The sequence below is a fragment of the Citrus clementina genome, unplaced genomic scaffold (assembly GCF_000493195.1).
Source record: "Citrus clementina cultivar Clemenules unplaced genomic scaffold, Citrus_clementina_v1.0 scaffold_7, whole genome shotgun sequence".
NCBI lineage: Eukaryota > Viridiplantae > Streptophyta > Magnoliopsida > Sapindales > Rutaceae > Citrus > Citrus x clementina.
The window spans coordinates 7,450,303-7,468,841 of record NW_006262075.1 but is presented as its reverse complement, the minus strand read 5'-3'; the positions used below and the strand labels follow the sequence as shown (position 1 = coordinate 7,468,841).

Sequence of the window (18,539 nt, the reverse complement as noted above, 5' to 3'; positions counted from 1 at the left end):
TGTTATTAAATTTAAAAAACAAACGAACTTAATGACTTAAAATTAAGTCAACTATGTCATCAAGTCAAAAAATAAAAAAAATCAAATTGTCCCTTAGTGTTTTGTTATATAATTTTAGTTGTGTTTTGTGTAGTAGTTGGTTGTATGGTATTAATATGATGCTCAATAATTGCTGTTAAAATCCTTCTTCTATTTTCTTTCAGTTAGTATTGGTGTTGAAATTTATCAAAGATAAATGATTGATGTACAAGTTTTTGTTTTTTAACATGATAATGATGCATGCTATATGTAAACTGAAGATTTATGCTGAAGGCATTTAATGATTGATTGCTGTATCCACAATTTATTTACTGTGAATATGTGAATAATGATTATTTAAAGCAACGATGAAGGTGAATGCAAGTGAAAGAGTAGTTTATAACAGAGACATAGCCATTGGGACAACAAGATTAGTATAGGCAACATGAATGGCTTAGAATTAATGCCAAATTTACAAAAAAAATTAAAAAAAAATATCGGATACAATTATTCACTTAAATAAATTTGCACAAGGAAATCGCTATTCCTAAAATACATAACACAATGGAGAAAATAATCCAGAGATTTCAACAATCATTCTTGACCTCATCAATTTGTAAGCCCATGTCGCATGTTTTCACGTTAGTCTTCTTAATTTCTAATGTAGCCGAAGTAGGCAACCAGTCGTTCATTTCCTTCTCATCATTGTAAGCATTGTATGCTAATTCCGTATCCAATAATGATTCGTAAGATTGGAATAAATTTACCTTAAATCCATTTACCTGCCTTTGACAATCCAGCCAAGATTTATATATGTCCGGCTTACATCCCGCAACTACAACGTAATAGGTACAACGAGCCATTAAGTTTCTACATCTGATAAAAATTAAATACAAATTAGCAATATAAAGCGAAAAAGAAAAGATGCATTCAATATATGCTATAATAGAACTTGTTTTCATTCTAATCTGAGTTGGGTTATTTTTCTTGGATATGATTGGAACAACCAGCAAAATAGGTACTCTAAACTAGTAGCATAAAATTCTGTATTTTTAAGGCATATCAAGAGAAAAACAACTTTAATATTTCATTTAGCTACTGAACAATAATACTCTGTCCATCATTTCAACACTCTGCAGGCCCCCAAAAAGTTACAATAATATCAATAGAGCCATGTTTAATTAGGCCACTTAGATATGAAGAAAATTATCTTATACCACTCTTTTCTTAGACCTCTTTCATAAGATGAATTTCATCATATAACATCTACATTTTATGCAACAAATATCCACTATATTATTTACTGGCAAAACAATATGTTGATTCTTGGCAAGCTTGCAATATTCAAGAATATTCAAGTTTGTTTTTGTCAATGCCTATTGCTTAAGTACTTCATTATATCTTGCAGATAGATTTTTCTAATTCATGTGCATCACTCAATTGATAACAACCAATAACGTCTTAAGTAAAGCGATATTTGCAACATAACTTGAAGTACATTAATTAAGCTGCAGGAAATTAATATACTCTTTAAAGTACATTAATTTCTTGCAGCTTATTTATTACTATTATTTTCTTTATAATTATAGAGTTATACATTACCTTATTTTAATAAAGTTTTACCATTATCACAACAATTCTCTATATTTGTTATTCCCCACAAAAAGTATATCCCCAACAAATTCATCTTATTCGCACCAAGGTGATAATTGTTATATGTGTTTTGCCTTTATTTTGCTTAAACAACGTTCTTAATAGTTTTTCTTACACATTCAAGAATAACTATTGAGCTTATTTTGCAATTTATTTATGTATACCATATTGAAAGGTTTCTTTGATTTTTCCTCTTGTTATTTTTTTTTCCCTGCTTCAAGCCCCGAGGAAAGATTGAAAACTTTATATTTCAAATTTGAAAGGAAAATGATGGCAACTTCTAATTTAATAAAAAGAAAATTAAATTCAATATTAAAAGAATAAATAAAGAAGGAAATCAAAGTGGCATTTTCTCCTCAAAAATAAAAAATAAAAACAAAACAAATATAATATGCATCTTTCCCTTGTCATCAAAATGCAAAATTCAACGTCTATAGATTCCTTGTACAGATGTACATGTAACTTAGTTGTATATGAATCATAGATCGAGTGTATGTAAATGTAGAAATTATTTCATAAATCGATGTGTTCACTCGACGGTAACCTACTTGGAAATAGATACTTTAATTTTAAAAAGAAGTTTTGGGATGTCTAACTTTTTAGTCAAGAAAAGTATTTTTGAGGGTAGTTTGGCAATTTCATGTTATCCTGACTGAACATATTCCTACAAAAAACATTGTTAGAAGCATACTATCTTTTCATTTGAGTAATTTCTCTTACAAATTAAGCATAAGAATTTACAAAAGGTTGAAGCGTGGGGACGTCTGTTTGAATGTGTCAACAAATGCTTTCCTTATGTCTCGTTCTCTTTTTCACAGTGGCAATGTGTCTGTTGAGAAAGCTGCTCAAAGGTTGATTCAATACTTGCTACTAAATTAAAGCATGAAATTTGTGTTTGCCTTTGTTTAAATTATCAAATATTTTATTAAATAAATCATTAGAGCTCCTTTTGAAATCATGATAATTTTACATTGATTTGGTTCCACCCCACCTGTTAGAATACAAATTTTATATTTCTCCCTTTCTGTATGTGCATGCATTTGGTATTTATTTCTTAATGTTTAATTATGAGATAGATAACATGCGCAGTTGCTGTTGCATCCATTCATTTTGATCATTTCTTTGTTTAGCATCAGCATCAGTTTTAGCTAGCTGGGCTTACCAAGGTGTTTGAGAATCCATGGCTGTGGAGGCAACCATTCTGCCTCTTGTGAGGATACTAAAAGAGATGTCTCGAGAGAGGTTTGAAGATCGAAGATTGGGTCCTCAGCTGGAAAATTCCAGTAAAGTACTAGAAGATGTTGGGAAGTCCTTGAAAGAAAATGAAATTAATGACGTAAGTCTTGAGTTTCTAAAAGCTGTTTTCCAAGCAGAGGACACCGCACACACTTTCCGAATTCAAAATAGGAAAAGAGTTTGCGTACACAAGGCGTTCGGTAAAGTTTTCCCGGGGGTCATCATCCCTTTGAGGTCTTTTATTATCCAAGCCCGTTTCAGAAATAAGATGGAGAAATTAGTGAGTGAAATTCGAGCAAAATCAGAAAAGATGCTGCTGGAAGTTGAATCGAAGGGAGGTAGTCTTGTTGATACTGCTGAACTTTCTGGTAAGAATTTGAAGAGGATCAGTAGTGCTGAAAACGCTGATTCGGCTGAGGAAACGAAGAAGGAAGTCAATAAGTTAGCTGACCTTTTAATCCATGGCCAGTCGTCACTTGACAACATTTCGGTGGTGGATGTTGCGGGATCAGTAATGACAATTGACTTGTGGAAATTGTACGAGTGTGAAACTATCAAGAAACATTTTCAATGCCGTGCTTGGGTCTCAGTTCCTGAAGAGCTTGAAAGGAGAGAAGATGTCAATGAATTTGTCATTGACATATTGAAACAAGTCAGAGGATCTGAGGTGGAAAAGCAGCTGGATCCGCAGGAAGAGCTACGCAAATTTTTGACTGAGAAGAGGTATCTAGTAGTGTTGATTCATATCCGGAAGCCTAATATTTGGGACACTCACAAGTGTCTTTTTCCAAATTCATCCAACGGTAGCCGGGTGATTTTAAGTTTTCAAGAAGCTGCAGCGGCAAGGTGCCAGAATATGAGTTTCTTTGGAGGAGAGTCGTCATATAACCCAAAATATGAAGCACATGCCGCAAGCGAAGGTGACGGTGGCAATGATGATCGCACTCTCTCACCACAAGTTCCAGATGAAGAGATATCGGAGGAGGTAACGGCTGTTGTTAGTATGGAGAATGACATATTGAAGTTAGCTAAATTAACTCTCAATGGCGGCAATAAGAATTTTCTCATCTCGGTGGCGGGTGCGGCAGGCTCTGGCAAGACAGCTCTGGTGAAAACAATTTACGACAGTTCATACACAAAAAGGAATTTTCCTTGTCGTGCTTGGGCTAATGTTTATGTTTCTCAAGATTTTGATATTGTTGTGCGCGGAATGCGGAATCAAGCGCACCAAAAATTACTGAAAAATAAAGGACACAAGAATTTACGTGGTTCGGTAATTAAACCTACATCCACGAAGGTAAGAAAGAATAATTGTTTATTTAACAATTAATAGAATACAATATTTGAGTAACGAATCTCACTTCCCAGAAACCCAAATATACCCAGTACTCTCACACTCTGCAGGAAAGATGAATTCCCCAGACACACTTCTCTCACTTCTCTCAAAAGCTTAGAAACTTATAAGCTTAACAATTTTGGGATGATTTAGAATGGAAGAAGTGCCATCTATTTATAGGGAAAATAATGGCACTATTGCACCAACCCTTTTACTATTCCACCTAACCTAAGCAAATAGTCAATGGTGTCCATTTGGCAAATTTGACAAATTTGCCAACTTTCTATTTTTTCTTCAAATGTTTGGTAGCTCTTTGAAAAATTGCCACATGCTTGACAAATTCTCCAAATTTGAATTCAACATTTCGGCTAACCTTGACAAATTGTTAGCAAAATGCAAAGTGGCTGCATCTGTGTGACTGCCTACGTACCCAAAATTTGGGATCAAGCCAACCGTAGTTCAAAATTCCCGAAGGACATATCTTAACACAATCGAAGGATTTGAATTAATTTCAAGCAATGTTGAAACTTAACTCCAGAAACTACCTTCGTCAACATATCTGATGGATTATCTTTGGTATCGATCTTTCTCAACAACACAACACCGCTCTCGATAATCTCTCTCACATAATGATATTTCACATCTATGTGCTTCGTCCGAGCGTGATATGTTTGATTCTTCGCAAGGAATATCGCACTTTGATTATCACAGAAGACCGCAATATTCTCCTGGATTACTCCCAAATCACCTAACAAGCCTTTCAACCAGATAGCTTCTTTTACAGCTTCAGTTGCTGCCATATACTCTGCTTCCGTAGTGGACAGAGCAATTGTCGATTGTAGAATCGACCTCCAGCTAACCGGACCTCCACCCAATGTGAATACGTAGCCCGTTGTTGATCTTCGCTTGTCAAGGTCTCCAGCGAAATCAGAATCACAATACCCAACACATTGTTGACCACAATCCTTCTTGAACAATAACCCAACATCAACTGTCCCATACAGATATCGGAGAATCCACTTTACCGCAAGCCATTGATTTTTACCCGGATTGTGCATGTATCTACTAACCATGCTCACTGCTTGAGATATATCGGGCCTTGTGCATACCATAGCATACATAAGACTACCCACAGCACTAGCATATGGAACACGAGCCATGTAATCGCGCTCCTCTTGAGATCTAGGACATGAAGAAGAGCTTAATTTGAAATGAGGAGCTAGAGGTGTACATACCGGTTTTGTTTTGTCATCCATACCGAATCTTTCTAGCACTTTCTTCAAATAAGACTTTTGAGTCAACCATACGCTTCCATTCTTCTTGTCTCTACGAATCTCCATCCCAAGTATTCTCTGTGCATCACCCAAGTCTTTCATCTCGAACTCAGAAGCCAGCTGCTTCTTTAATCTTTCGATCTCATCTCTATTCTTCGAAGCTATAAGCATATCGTCGACATAGAGTAACAAATAGATGAAAGCTCCATCTGATAGTCTTCTAAAGTAAACACAATGATCGTGTTCACTTCTGGTGAATTTCTGCCCTTGTATAAATTGATCAAATCTTTTGTACCACTGCCTTGGCGATTGCTTCAGTCCGTACAAAGATTTAATCAACCTACATACATGATTCTCATTTCCAGCAACTTTGAAACCACAAGGCTGAATCATATAGATTTCCTCCTCCAAATCTCCATGTAAGAACGCCGTCTTAACATCCAACTGAGCCAACTCTAACTCATATTCTGCAACTAAGGCAAGTAGGATACGAATGGAAGTATGTTTTACAACTGGAGAGAAAACTTCATTGTAGTCAATACCTTCCTTTTGAGCAAAACCTTTTGCCACGAGCCTTGCCTTGTATCGAGGAGTTGTTTGATTCGAAGATCCTTGCTTTTTGGTGTAGACCCATTTATTGCCAATAGCCCTTTTCCCCTTTGGTAACTTTACAAGTTCCCAAGTCTGGTTTTGATTGAGAGATTTCATCTCTTCCTCCATGGCTATCTTCCACTGATCACTTTCATTGTTGCGTAATGCTTCACCGAAAGTATTGGGGATGTCATCATCAATAACTGGAAGTGCATAGGCTACCACCATATCTTTAGTAAGCCATCCGGGTTTCTTTATCTCTCTTCTTGGCCTCCTTGTTGCTATAAAATCATCATCATCTACATCATCAATTGTTTCTTCATTTTGTGGGACATCAGAAGAAACAACTTCTTCTTCAACTTTAGGTGTCACCTCCATAGTTGAACCATTCTTTGATGTAGAACTAACTGGTACATATGGAGTTGCATCAAACTCCACCCGCTGCAATACCTCTGTGGTCTTGTTCTCCACCTGCTGAGAACTTGAAGCTTTTATCATTGAAGCTTCATCAAATGTGACATCTCTGCTACACACAAACTTTTTGTCTTCGAGATCCCAAAGCTTGAAGCCCTTTACTCCACTTTTGAATCCCACAAAGATAGATTTTCTAGCACGAGGATCCAGTTTACCATCTTTGACATGATAATAAGCTGGACACCCGAATACACGAAGGGAATCATAGTCTTGTGCATGCTTTCCAGACCACATTTCCATAGGAGTTTTACCTCCAATTGCAGCAGAAGGCAACCGATTTACCAAGTGACTTGCGTAGCTCACAGTTTCAGCCCAAAACTTTTTATCTAAACCAGCATTAGATAACATACATCGTACCTTCTCCAGTAAAGTACGATTCATACGCTCAGCCACACCGTTCTGTTGCGGAGTATGTCTCACCGTGAAATGTCTTTTAATACCCTCGTTCTGGCATACTTGCAAGAATGGATCAGAAGTATATTCACCCCCATTATCAGATCGTAATACTTTGATCTTTCTGCCAGTTTGAGTCTCCACCAATTTCTTCCACTTCACGAAAATCTCTAGAACCTCATCCTTTGCTCGCATGGTGTACACCCATACACGTCTAGAGAAATCATCAACAAATATAACAAAATAATGGCTTCCACCAATTGATGCAGTCTTGGTTGGTCCCCATACATCACTATGAACATATTCAAGGATCTCACGAGTATCGTGATTAGCTGTACCAAACTTGACCCTTGTTTTCTTGCCTACTACACAATGCTCACAGAAATTTAATTTACAGGTTTTGGTACCTTTTAAGAGTCCATGCCTCATCAGAGTTTGCAAAGACTTCTCTCCTGCATGTCCCAGTCGTACATGCCATAGCTTGGTGGTGTCACTGTGCGCCTCAACAACATTTGCTTCATCAGTTGTACCTCCCTTCAAATAGTACAGATTGTGACGCCGAACCCCTTGCAGAATCACCATAGCCCCATGTGTAAACTTCATTGTGCCATCTTCAATGGTAACTTTGTAACCTTTAGCTTCCAAAGCACCCACAGAAATTAGATTTTTCTTTATCTCTGGAACAAATCTAACCTCTTTGAGTTCTCTGACCATTCCATCAAACATTTTGAGCCGAATTGTTCCTATCCCCATTGTGCGACAAGGTTGATTATTCCCCATCATAACTGCACCGGATTCCAGATTACGAAAATCCGTAAACCATTCTTTAATAGGACACAAATGATAGGTTGCTCCTGTATCAAGTATCCACTCACTCGAACTAGCCACATATGCTGCAGGAGTAATACTTAGTGAATAATCAGAGTTCTCATCTTTCCGTGCCATGTTTGCTGCTGCTGGTTTCTTCCCATCTCTCTTTTGAGCCTTTGGACAATCTTTTCTCCAATGGCCCTTTTCATGACAAAAGGCACACTCATCTCGAGCTATATTTCTGCTTCTCGATTTGGATCGAGAATTCTTTCCACCACGCTTCTTCTGTTTCTCCATCGCCCAATCTCTGCTCACCAAAGCTTCAGACGATGCTCGTTCAGAATTTTTATCATTATTCCGAATCTCCAAACTAGTTAATGCTGTGCAAACATCTTTAAAGACGATCACACTCTTCCCATATATCAAAGTAGTCACAAAATGGCTATATTCCTCTGGTAGTGAGTGTAACAGAATCATAGCCTTGACTTCATCTTTAATATCTTCATCAAGATTCTTCAAATCAGCAAGTAACTTTTCAAATCTTGAAACATGATCGTGCATTGACACCCCAGACTTCATTCGAAAGCCATATACTTGGCTCATTGCATGAAGACGATTTTCAGGACTTTTCACCAGGTACTTCTCTTCCAATGTACGCCACAAAGTCACTGCACACTCCTCATCTTTCACCAAGTATTTCACCTCCTTGGTCAAACAAGATCTGATCTGACCACACGCTTTCTCGTTCATACGATCCCAAATTTCTTCATCATACAAGTGTCTTTTATTTTTTAGGACAACATCGAGATCGATTTGAATAAGGGCATCCATAACTTCGCGCCTCCACATGCCGAAGTTGATTTTCCCATCAAACTTTTCAACATCGATCTTCTGGCCTCCTATAACAGGTGCTGAATAGCGATTTGACAAATCTCGCCTCCCACCTGAAGTGTCTCCTGAAATAGTCTCGGTAGATCTCTCCCCAATTCTGGAAGTTTCACCTTCTACCATTTTTTCAACGAACTATTTCCACTTGAAAAACAGCCTCTATGATGTTAATTTCGCGTGAATAAATGCACCAGGAAAGTTCCCAGGAAACTGGACGGGAACTCGGTCCCAATTAAAAACCAGAATCCTTAGACTCTTATCGCCTTTGTTGACAGAACTTTCCTAGACATGCAAAAATACACACTACTTACAATAGACTGTCTCCCAAGTACAAATGGCCGTCTCCACCGTATTCGTGAACAGTACCGTATGTGAACAGTACCGTATACGGGAATAGTACCGTATACATGAACAGTACCGTATCCCCCCAAGTACGAACCGTCGGCTCTGATACCACTTGTTGTGCGCGGAATGCGGAATCAAGCGCACCAAAAATTACTGAAAAATAAAGGACACAAGAATTTACGTGGTTCGGTAATTAAACCTACATCCACGAAGGTAAGAAAGAATAATTGTTTATTTAACAATTAATAGAATACAATATTTGAGTAACGAATCTCACTTCCCAGAAACCCAAATATACCCAGTACTCTCACACTCTGCAGGAAAGATGAATTCCCCAGACACACTTCTCTCACTTCTCTCAAAAGCTTAGAAACTTATAAGCTTAACAATTTTGGGATGATTTAGAATGGAAGAAGTGCCATCTATTTATAGGGAAAATAATGGCACTATTGCACCAACCCTTTTACTATTCCACCTAACCTAAGCAAATAGTCAATGGTGTCCATTTGGCAAATTTGACAAATTTGCCAACTTTCTATTTTTTCTTCAAATGTTTGGTAGCTCTTTGAAAAATTGCCACATGCTTGACAAATTCTCCAAATTTGAATTCAACATTTCGGCTAACCTTGACAAATTGTTAGCAAAATGCAAGTGGCTTTCTTATTTTTCAACAGATATGAGAAGTGTCTTCGCTCAGATATTGAAACAGCTCACACAGGATGACGTTGATGAGGAATTGCCCCTCGCTGATTTAGAAAGTGTGCTGACTGGGATTTTAAATCAGAAGAGGTACCTAGTAGTCTTGGATGATGTTCATTCACCTGGTGCCTGGTACGATCTCAAACGGATCTTTTCACCTCAAGCATCACCAATTGGTAGCAGAGTGATCCTAATTACCCGACAGGCTTATGTAGCTCGCAGTTTCAGCCCATCAATTTTTCTTCACCAGCTTCGTCCACTGAATAAAGATGAGAGTGGCAAATTATTCCTAAAGAAGGTTGGAAGCGTGGAAAGTGTCCAGACTCAAAACTTATTGCAAGAAATCTATGAGTTATCCGGCGGTCTTCCTCTTGCAATAAGTGTGGTGGGAGGTTTCTTGTCTAATAAAGATGTTTCTAATTGGTCAACGGAGATTGGGAAGATCATGCCGGGAAAGAGGCAGGCAGCTTCTGATAATGATCAGGCTACAACTTTGGATCAGTCATCTCCCAGGGGAATTTCTTCAATCTGGGTCCTCGCCAACAAGTCTCTGTCACCACATCTAAAGGCGTGTCTTCATTATTTCCGTCTCTTCCCCAAATCATATGAGATCTCTGTCAGGAGGCTGCTTCAGTTATGGCCTGCTGAACGACTCGTCACACCAACTGAAGGGAAAGATATGGCTCCTGAAGATCAGGCAAAGAAAGATTTTCATCAACTGGTGCTTATGAACATGATTGAAGTAGTAAAACTGAAGTCAGATGGAAGGCCTAAAACGTGCCGTGTGCCAAGTTCTCTATCTGATTACTTATTTCCAGATGCTGAGAGCGGGGGAGTTTTTTGCATCCATGACGGTAGCAGATCAAATGCTACATCCAGTTCTTCGGACTTATGTGTCTGCAGGCTTGCAGAGCATTTAGACAACCTGAGCAGCATAACTCCTTCTGACAAAAAACAGTTCGAATATCTGCATTCTTATCTATTTTTTGTCAAAAGAAAAGGAGGTAAACCTGCAGGTGAATTTGGCAATTTGCTTAAAATGGTAATCGCTATAAGAGGCTACAGATTGCTCAGAGTGCTTGATCTTGAAGATGTATACAAACCAGTGCTACCGGAAACAATAGGAAAGCTGCAGCTTCTGAGGTATGTTGGCCTGAGACGGACTTTTATTGATTCAATTCCAAAGTCACTAGGTGATCTTCATTCCCTTGAGACTTTAGATATGAAGCACACTAATATAACCTCATTGCCTAAGTCCATCTGGAAGGTAAAGACACTTAGGCACCTCTATTTGAATGATATTCATTTGCAAATGTCAGTTCAGAAGCCATTTGTTAAACCTTCTTTAACTAACCTTCGGACACTGTGGGGCTTATCAATCGGCAAAAAGAGTCCTCCATTGAATTGGTTGGAAAACTTGAGTGATCTTAAGAATTTGGGTCTGATCTGCAATATTGCATCACTTGGGAAGATAACAAATTTGATTCAAGGACTGACAAGTCTTGAGTCTTTGAGGTTGAGATCAATAAATGATTTTTATGTACCCTCAGACCTTGCTATTGGATCTCTGAATAATCACAAGGAGCTGAAAGAGCTGTATTTGCTAGGAAGATTACCAGGACCACTTAAACTACACGAGCTTCCCCCAAACCTCAGAATCTTTACTTTGTCGTTGTCATACCTATCAGAAGACCCAATGCCCGTGCTTGGACAGCTAAGAGAACTGAAAGCTCTCAGGCTTTTCGCTCATTCTTACATAGGGGAGAAAATGACTTGTGGCAATGGTGGATTTCCTCAACTTCGTGTCTTGAAGTTATGGGTGCTGAAGGAGCTGAAAGAGTGGACTATCGAGGAAGGAGCCATGACTGCACTAGAAAAACTAGAGATCAGGAACTGCCCGAAACTAAAGATGCCTACTGAATTGACTAAGTTGAGCAACTTGAAGGAACTGACCTTAGTGAAAAAGTTTTGAAGATGAAGCCAGAGGATGCATGGCCACGACCGTAAATATTGTAGTCAATCTTCCAAGGGTGAGTTTTTATAGTTTTCCTTGTCTACCAGCTTGTTACAAAATCTCATATTTACTTTCCATTTTTCTGTGAAAGTATGAAGTTTTACAGAGCATCACATTGATTCTGATTCAATGGTTGTATTTCTATTCTAGGGTGAAAACAAGCATGGAGTCGAGGCATTGGCGTGAAATGAATCCAGTGCAACGCATCACAATTTGCTCCTTGAGAGTTCCTTCAAATTTCTCTTTGTTTCTTTGGCATCGGCATTTGGTACAGAATCCAGTCATTTTGCAGAAAAACCATATATTTTGTCACCAATTCTGATAATCTTATTTCTTTGATGATTTTTTTTTTAAAATCTATTGTATCTGCAACCTGTCAGAAATTCCACATCGGTGCTAATGTCTGAGGAGGTTGTTATTTTAGTATATTTCTGAAGTTTTGTGTCTTGTGATTCTTGTTTGTGAAGAATACGCAGAACTAATGGAATTACTTAGTCAAGCAAGTGCTTTTACTGTATAATTTCCCGACTGGATTGCAATATTTTGAAAAGTTTCAGGTTGCTTGGACCTCACATTGAATTCAAGTTGTTATCTTCCCTCACTCCAGCTAAAATTTGTGATATCGTCTTGTGTCTATTTGCAGACTTAATGATCGTCGCCTAATTTCTTATAGTAAACATACTTTCTTCTTCGATGCCATGTTCAACTTGGCTTGCACTATAAAAATAATTAGTTGTTTGAATGGTTTAGAGCTGCTTCCTCCCCATGATGACAGTGTGAAATACATAAATTTTTATGTCGGACACATTGCGTTGACTTTAGTAGACTTTGGGTATTAAGTATAAATATTTTTAAATGAATTTTTAATTTCATAGATTTATTCATTGAGGACTACATTCGTGTTTTACAAGGCAATTAACATAATGGTGAATGTTGCATTTTGATAGTTAGAAGTAGTACAATATAACTTTTTTTTTTTTTGGGTTTAGTTAATGTATGAAAATATTATACTTTAATAAATATTGTAGTCGTTTTTTTTTTTTTATTTCATCATGGTTTGAATAGTAAAAGGATAACAACAATTCAGGAAAAAATCATAGGAGCCATTTTCATTAATCTTAACCAACAACAAGAAATCTCAATTTGGAAAGGGAAATAATAACTGATGAAGATGACGATACGCCATCACTTTTTATTCCCAACAATTTGTTACATATAACAAGTGATTCATGGGATGGCAGGTTCGAAGAGGAAGCAAATGCTCACCATTATTGCCCTCTGTTTGGCATTATTATTGAAATTGAACTTTTAAATATAGCTTTTATTAATAGAATTTTTATTGAAAATTTTTAGTTGTTTGTTGGTTCATGGGAGTGTTTTACACATAAGATCAAACCTTCATGAAATAAAAAATAGGGGTGGGAAAAACTGAACAGAAATAAAAAAAAATTTGGTTCGGTTCGATTCTTTTTTTTAATTTTGTTTTTTAAAAAAAAAAACTAAAAATCCAAATTTATAAATACCAAACATAATAGATCAATATTTAGATAAAAAAATTATAAAAGCCTAACCGAACTGATATTGAGGCATTTTTATAATTTCATTAAAACATATATATACACAAATTACACATGTTTGCACCGTTATCTATCTGCTTGCACAAAGCCACAGACCCAAACCCTAAGTCTCATCTACCGGTGGCTGGTACTGCCTTATCCTTGCTGCCCACCTGCCGCTGCCATTCCGTCCATTGCTCTATCGCTAGCCAGCTAGCTAGCCAGGTAAGTTGCTTTGTTTTCTTTTTCTTTTCTTTTTTTTTGAAATGGGTCTTTTTTTTTTTTAAATAACTCTGTAATCATTTCTAATTTCATCCTTGCCTTATCTATTATTATTGTATTAAGTTATTTGATAATATTTAGTTTTATTAGTTTTGTTTGAATATGCATATGTTACTGTATTTTTTTCAGTTTTTCCATTTCGATATTGTGCTGCTGGCTGAGGAAGTCACGACGGTGAAGATGATAGAGGGATAATATCATTGAGATCCATTTTCTTTATAACATTTTAAAATAACCTAATATTTAGGAAATTTTTGCATATAAAATTATGTTATGGTCTAACTTGTTTGCAAACCTTTCAAAATGGTCCTTGACCAAAAGTCAACAAGATAAAATATCATTTGATCCATAAAGTCTTGATGAATTGTGTTATAACATATAAACTTATTTTATTGTATTTATACTTTGGGCCAAACAGTATTGATATTAAAAATAACGACTATAATTATGAAAGTTCTTCATTTTAATCCAAAATTCTAACAATTTTTTTGGAATACAAATTTGTAAATTATTTTATTTTTGTTTATTATACATAGATTATGGTCGGCCTTGTGTGCAAGATGGAAGAAAATAACAATGTTATAAGGGAAATTATGAAAGACGATTTTGAGGAGGGCGGTCAAACCAAACAGTTAAGATGAACCAAAAAATCGATTGCTTCAATAAAACTGTTAAGAGAACCGAAACCAAACTGAAACAAAGAACTGAAATTGAACCGAAACCGACCTATTGGTTTTGGATATGTTTTTATTTCCATAAAGGATGAATTTTTTTTTTTTTGAATTTTCAGATTCGAACATATCTGAAATCAAAAATTTATCCTAAAAGCAAATCCAACCGGATCAATGCACACCCCTAAGTGAAAAACTAACCACAGAAGATATACGAAAGAATTCTTTTACAGTCCCCACAAACCAGCCACAATCAGTTATTTCTCATTCTCCGCTTTAAAATATATAACAAACGATAATCAAACTTGTATATGAACCAAGCACGATCAAATGTAGCAAAGTAGCTGCCAGTTGTATTAATAGCATACAGACTTAATATGGAAGAAATTAGAGTACCATGAATCCATCTTATTAATATGGTAGCTAAACTAGCCCTAAAATTATTTGACATACAGTTTTGCCCTCGCATGGCCTTGAGATATCTGGAACTGACCGGTCAGACCAAAATGAGCCATAAGAAGCCAGACATGAGTGAGAAGCTCTCCTCCTCTTTTCAGCTGCTGAGCGTGCTGACTTCCTCTGCCCTGACTTGCAGCATAAGTTAACATTTCCAGCCAAACATCTCTAACCATCTTCCATCTCTTCTTTGTATCTGAAATTTCATTCAGTGCCGACGCGAGACTGCATGCATCAAACAACACAGATTTGCTTCTGTCTCCTTTCACTTTGATGGGCCGGACGTCAGTTTTCACTTTGAGTAACATTTTGCAAGCTCGAATTCTTCTTGCCCTTTTCTGATAATTTTCCCCGGACATTCGTTCTTCAAAAAACCTCCTGGCTTCTTGACAAGTGTCTCGAAATCTGATAAGGCCTATCCCAACCGGCAACAAGAAAGGATATAGAATTTGAAGAAACATCATATATCGTGACAGAAGCTTGCTCAATCTTCGATTGATGTCATCTGAATTGTTGTCCCAAGTGGCAGAGTAATTGCAAAGTTCAGTTGCAATGTGCCAGATAAGGATGCTTTGGTCAAAATCTCCCTCCATGCTCCAACCAATTGGAGAAGAGAGATTATACTTGTCAAGAGTGCGGCTCCCTCTGTTGTTCTCCTTCAATTGAGGGCCGCTTCCTCTGCTGTTCTTACTGACATGTTTGAAGATCACCTTTTTCAAACATTCAGGCACTTCCTTGGAAGTTTTGTAAGAGTGCTTTTCCCACAGTTCATCCAGATGCAAGAGCTTCAGAATCTTGCGGGGAGGTTTCTCTTCAAGGCAAAGAGATATGAGACTGTATTGGCCCATGGAATTTGACCATCTTGGTGATTTAAGGACTTTCAAAAACTCAGTGGCTTTAAATAAACTTTTATTTTTCGGATTCTTTATGAACCACACACTGGACTGGTCCGACATAAGTAGTAGAACAGCAGAAAAAATGTCCAGAACAATTGCTATGAGCAGCAACAGGAAGGTTATCAAGAGGTTCACCTTAAGATATTTCTGCCTGTCAACAAATAAGAAAAAGACGAACACAAGGCAGGTGAGAGCGATAATGATAGCACGTCGAGCAAGACCCCAACCAGTATAAACTACCTCTGCCTTGGTGTATAGCATATCATACATGAATCCTAGCTCAATTGCGATGACATTAAAAGCATCTTCGTGAGACAATTTCTGGAATAAAGATTGACTAGCTTCACGGTCATGGAAGCTGAGGATGAGATCCGCAAACAGACACTTAAATATCTTAAACATGGCATGAGCTTTGACTATGTTGGCATCAGAAGTGGGGGCTGTTCCAGGTGTAGATACATCTATTTCAACCCGAGTTTCTTTCACCTCTTTTGCTTCAACAATAAAGCCCTCCTCATGTTTCAGAGTATACTCACTCATGAATTTGGCATAGTTGGGACCAGCTTCAGGAGGAGTAAGCATCCGGTTCCTAAGTTGCTCTCTGCTGGCCAACCAAAGAGCCCATGTCCTCTCTCCATACTTAAGACACCCAACTAAAATCATTGGCATGGTCAGAATTGAAATATGGGAGCCATTCCATGCCATGAGAAAGATGTATATTGTTGTCACTGTTTGGACAACTAATTGCAAAGCATGCCTTAAGTATAACTCATTGTCTTCTAAAGAGTAGGCAGTAATAGTATCAGGGCCACCCAAGTGCAACAGGAGAAATGGAGCCCAAAATGCAGCAAGCTCATTGTTGTCACCGAGAGAACCTATATCCTCGTAGACTTCTCCTAGATTATTTAAGAGGACGCCTAGAGCCATTGTAGCTACAGAATCTGCCAGCAAGTAGGCGGACCAGACTGCACATTTAAGCGTAATTCTGAAATTATACTTCCTGTGGTTGCCCAGACAGATTAGAATTAATTGTGCAGTGAGGCTGAGGAAAATTAGTGCTCTCAGCTCCCATTCTCTCCACAATACCCTTATGCTTTTAGGAATCACTTGCATCGTGAACCTCCTCTGCCCCATCAGAATGAAACCACTAACAACTGAACCAAGTGCACAACAAATTTATAATATTTGCTCAATGGCATACATTCATTAAATTCATGTCAAATCACACTTAAAGATATACTGAAAATTAATAAATATAACGGTCAATGCACGGTTTAAACGTGTTTCGTACCTGTGAGGGTCATTGGAGATATTTTCTGTTCTAGTTATTCCGCCTATGTTCTAAACCACAGTCTTCAACAGAATCTACAAAACAAAGGCCATTACCAGAATCAACCAACACATCTTTTTATTCTATAATTAACGACTAAAACCAGGCCATCTTTTTCTTTTTCTTTTTCTTTTTTTTCCAAATTATTAACGGAGTTTAATTTGTAAATCCGTTCAATTTCATAAAATGGAAACAGAAAATTATTTCATCTTAAAATTTTGTCACTCATAATTATGATAGTTTGTAAAATATCCATCGACTAATAATACTTTCTCTCTTTGATCAGTAATCTCATCCATTAATCTATTTTAGTACATTCACATTTTCAGTATGTTATATCTGCGAAAAACATCAATGAAGTTCTTATATTTCAAAGGCTTAAAAATCCTACTTCTTAAGATGGTTATAGAAATGGACAAAAATAACTTTCATGTCAAAATCTTAGATTACATGCAATAGCTTGTTTTAATTATTTACACAAACGTACTTGTAAATGTATTAAGTAATGAGTAAGAAGAAATTAATAAAAAAGCTCATACTCAAACACCGAAGATGATGACAATTTCATCAACTTCTCAGTCGCCTGCCGAAGGCATCTCTCCCAGCGGTCTTGGAATGTGAAGTCGAAGCAGAAGCAGAATCAGCAGCGTGAATGTGCTGCATGAATATGATCAACTAAGTGGTCTCCAAAGACGCATATATACTTGTACTAGTTATGGCTAAGGGTAGTAAAGACAATTGCTAGCAAGTATTGAACTAATTTTCTCAGAATTTTATGGGAGACTGATTGTCAATTACCCATATATCCACCGACTGTCAAGCGGCCAAGCATTAATTTTTTCTCTTTTCTTTCTAAAATTTTGTGGAACCATATTCTTTGAGTCACCAATCAGCCCGTCAAAATTAAACATAGTTTCTTGGAATCGAAGTCTTGAATCTTTTGCTTACACAGCAAGTGAGCTATCATACAAATTTTATCCAACATCAGCAGACATATCATTTAAAACTAACCGATTTAAGTAATGTCTTAGGATTATCCGTGAGACAGCCAACATCGTTAGATTGAATAGATCCAACGATTAAAAAGAAAAAGAGTTTATGTTTATTGTTCAGTTCTGCTTCCTCAACCTCGCTGACATTCGTCACAGTTCCCAGTCTTATTATAGTAAAATCAGGGAGCCTCCAATGTCGTTCAAGTTTTCAAACGTGCAAGGGTAAATGCTTCGCGCGCGCCATCGTCTAACCCCACTTCTCACAAGGAATTGTTGGTATAAATGTTTTATAATTTATGGAAAAAAAACTGTCATTATAAAATAAAAGTTAATAATGTATGGTAAATATAATTTTTAAATAATAATTTTAACAAAATTAATAAAGATATAATAGATTTTTCACCGTATAAGTATAAAATCAAATTAACTTACTTTCCAAACTATAACAGCTAATACTTATCAAATACTTTTATACTACAACTTAAAAATTATAGTTGTAAGATTTCAATTCTAAACAATCCTAAATTTCTCATCCCCTTGTGTCGAAGTAATTTACTGAAGTTCCATAATTCAGCACATGACTTATGTTGATTGGCTTGCCCATCTTTTTAGATCGGTCACCGAA

The 18,539-nt window shown here is 36.9% G+C and overlaps 2 protein-coding genes across 2 annotated transcripts; one reads left to right on the top strand and one right to left on the bottom strand.

Annotated features, from left to right (window-relative positions):
• The first annotated feature begins 2,851 nt into the window (after positions 1–2,851).
• On the top strand, positions 2,852–11,916 carry LOC18036648 (putative disease resistance RPP13-like protein 3). Its single transcript, XM_006426658.2, has 3 exons — positions 2,852–4,105; positions 9,671–11,747; positions 11,882–11,916. The coding sequence occupies exons 1-2, from the start codon at positions 2,852–2,854 to the stop codon at positions 11,687–11,689; spliced, it is 3,273 nt and encodes a 1,090-aa protein (XP_006426721.2). The 3' UTR covers positions 11,690–11,747; positions 11,882–11,916.
• A 2,764-nt stretch (positions 11,917–14,680) lies between these two features.
• Positions 14,681–16,519, bottom strand: LOC18036647. Its single transcript, XM_006426657.2, has one exon. It carries the CDS (start codon positions 16,517–16,519, stop codon positions 14,681–14,683), a length of 1,839 nt encoding a protein of 612 aa, XP_006426720.2.
• Between the last annotated feature and the right edge of the window lie 2,020 nt (positions 16,520–18,539).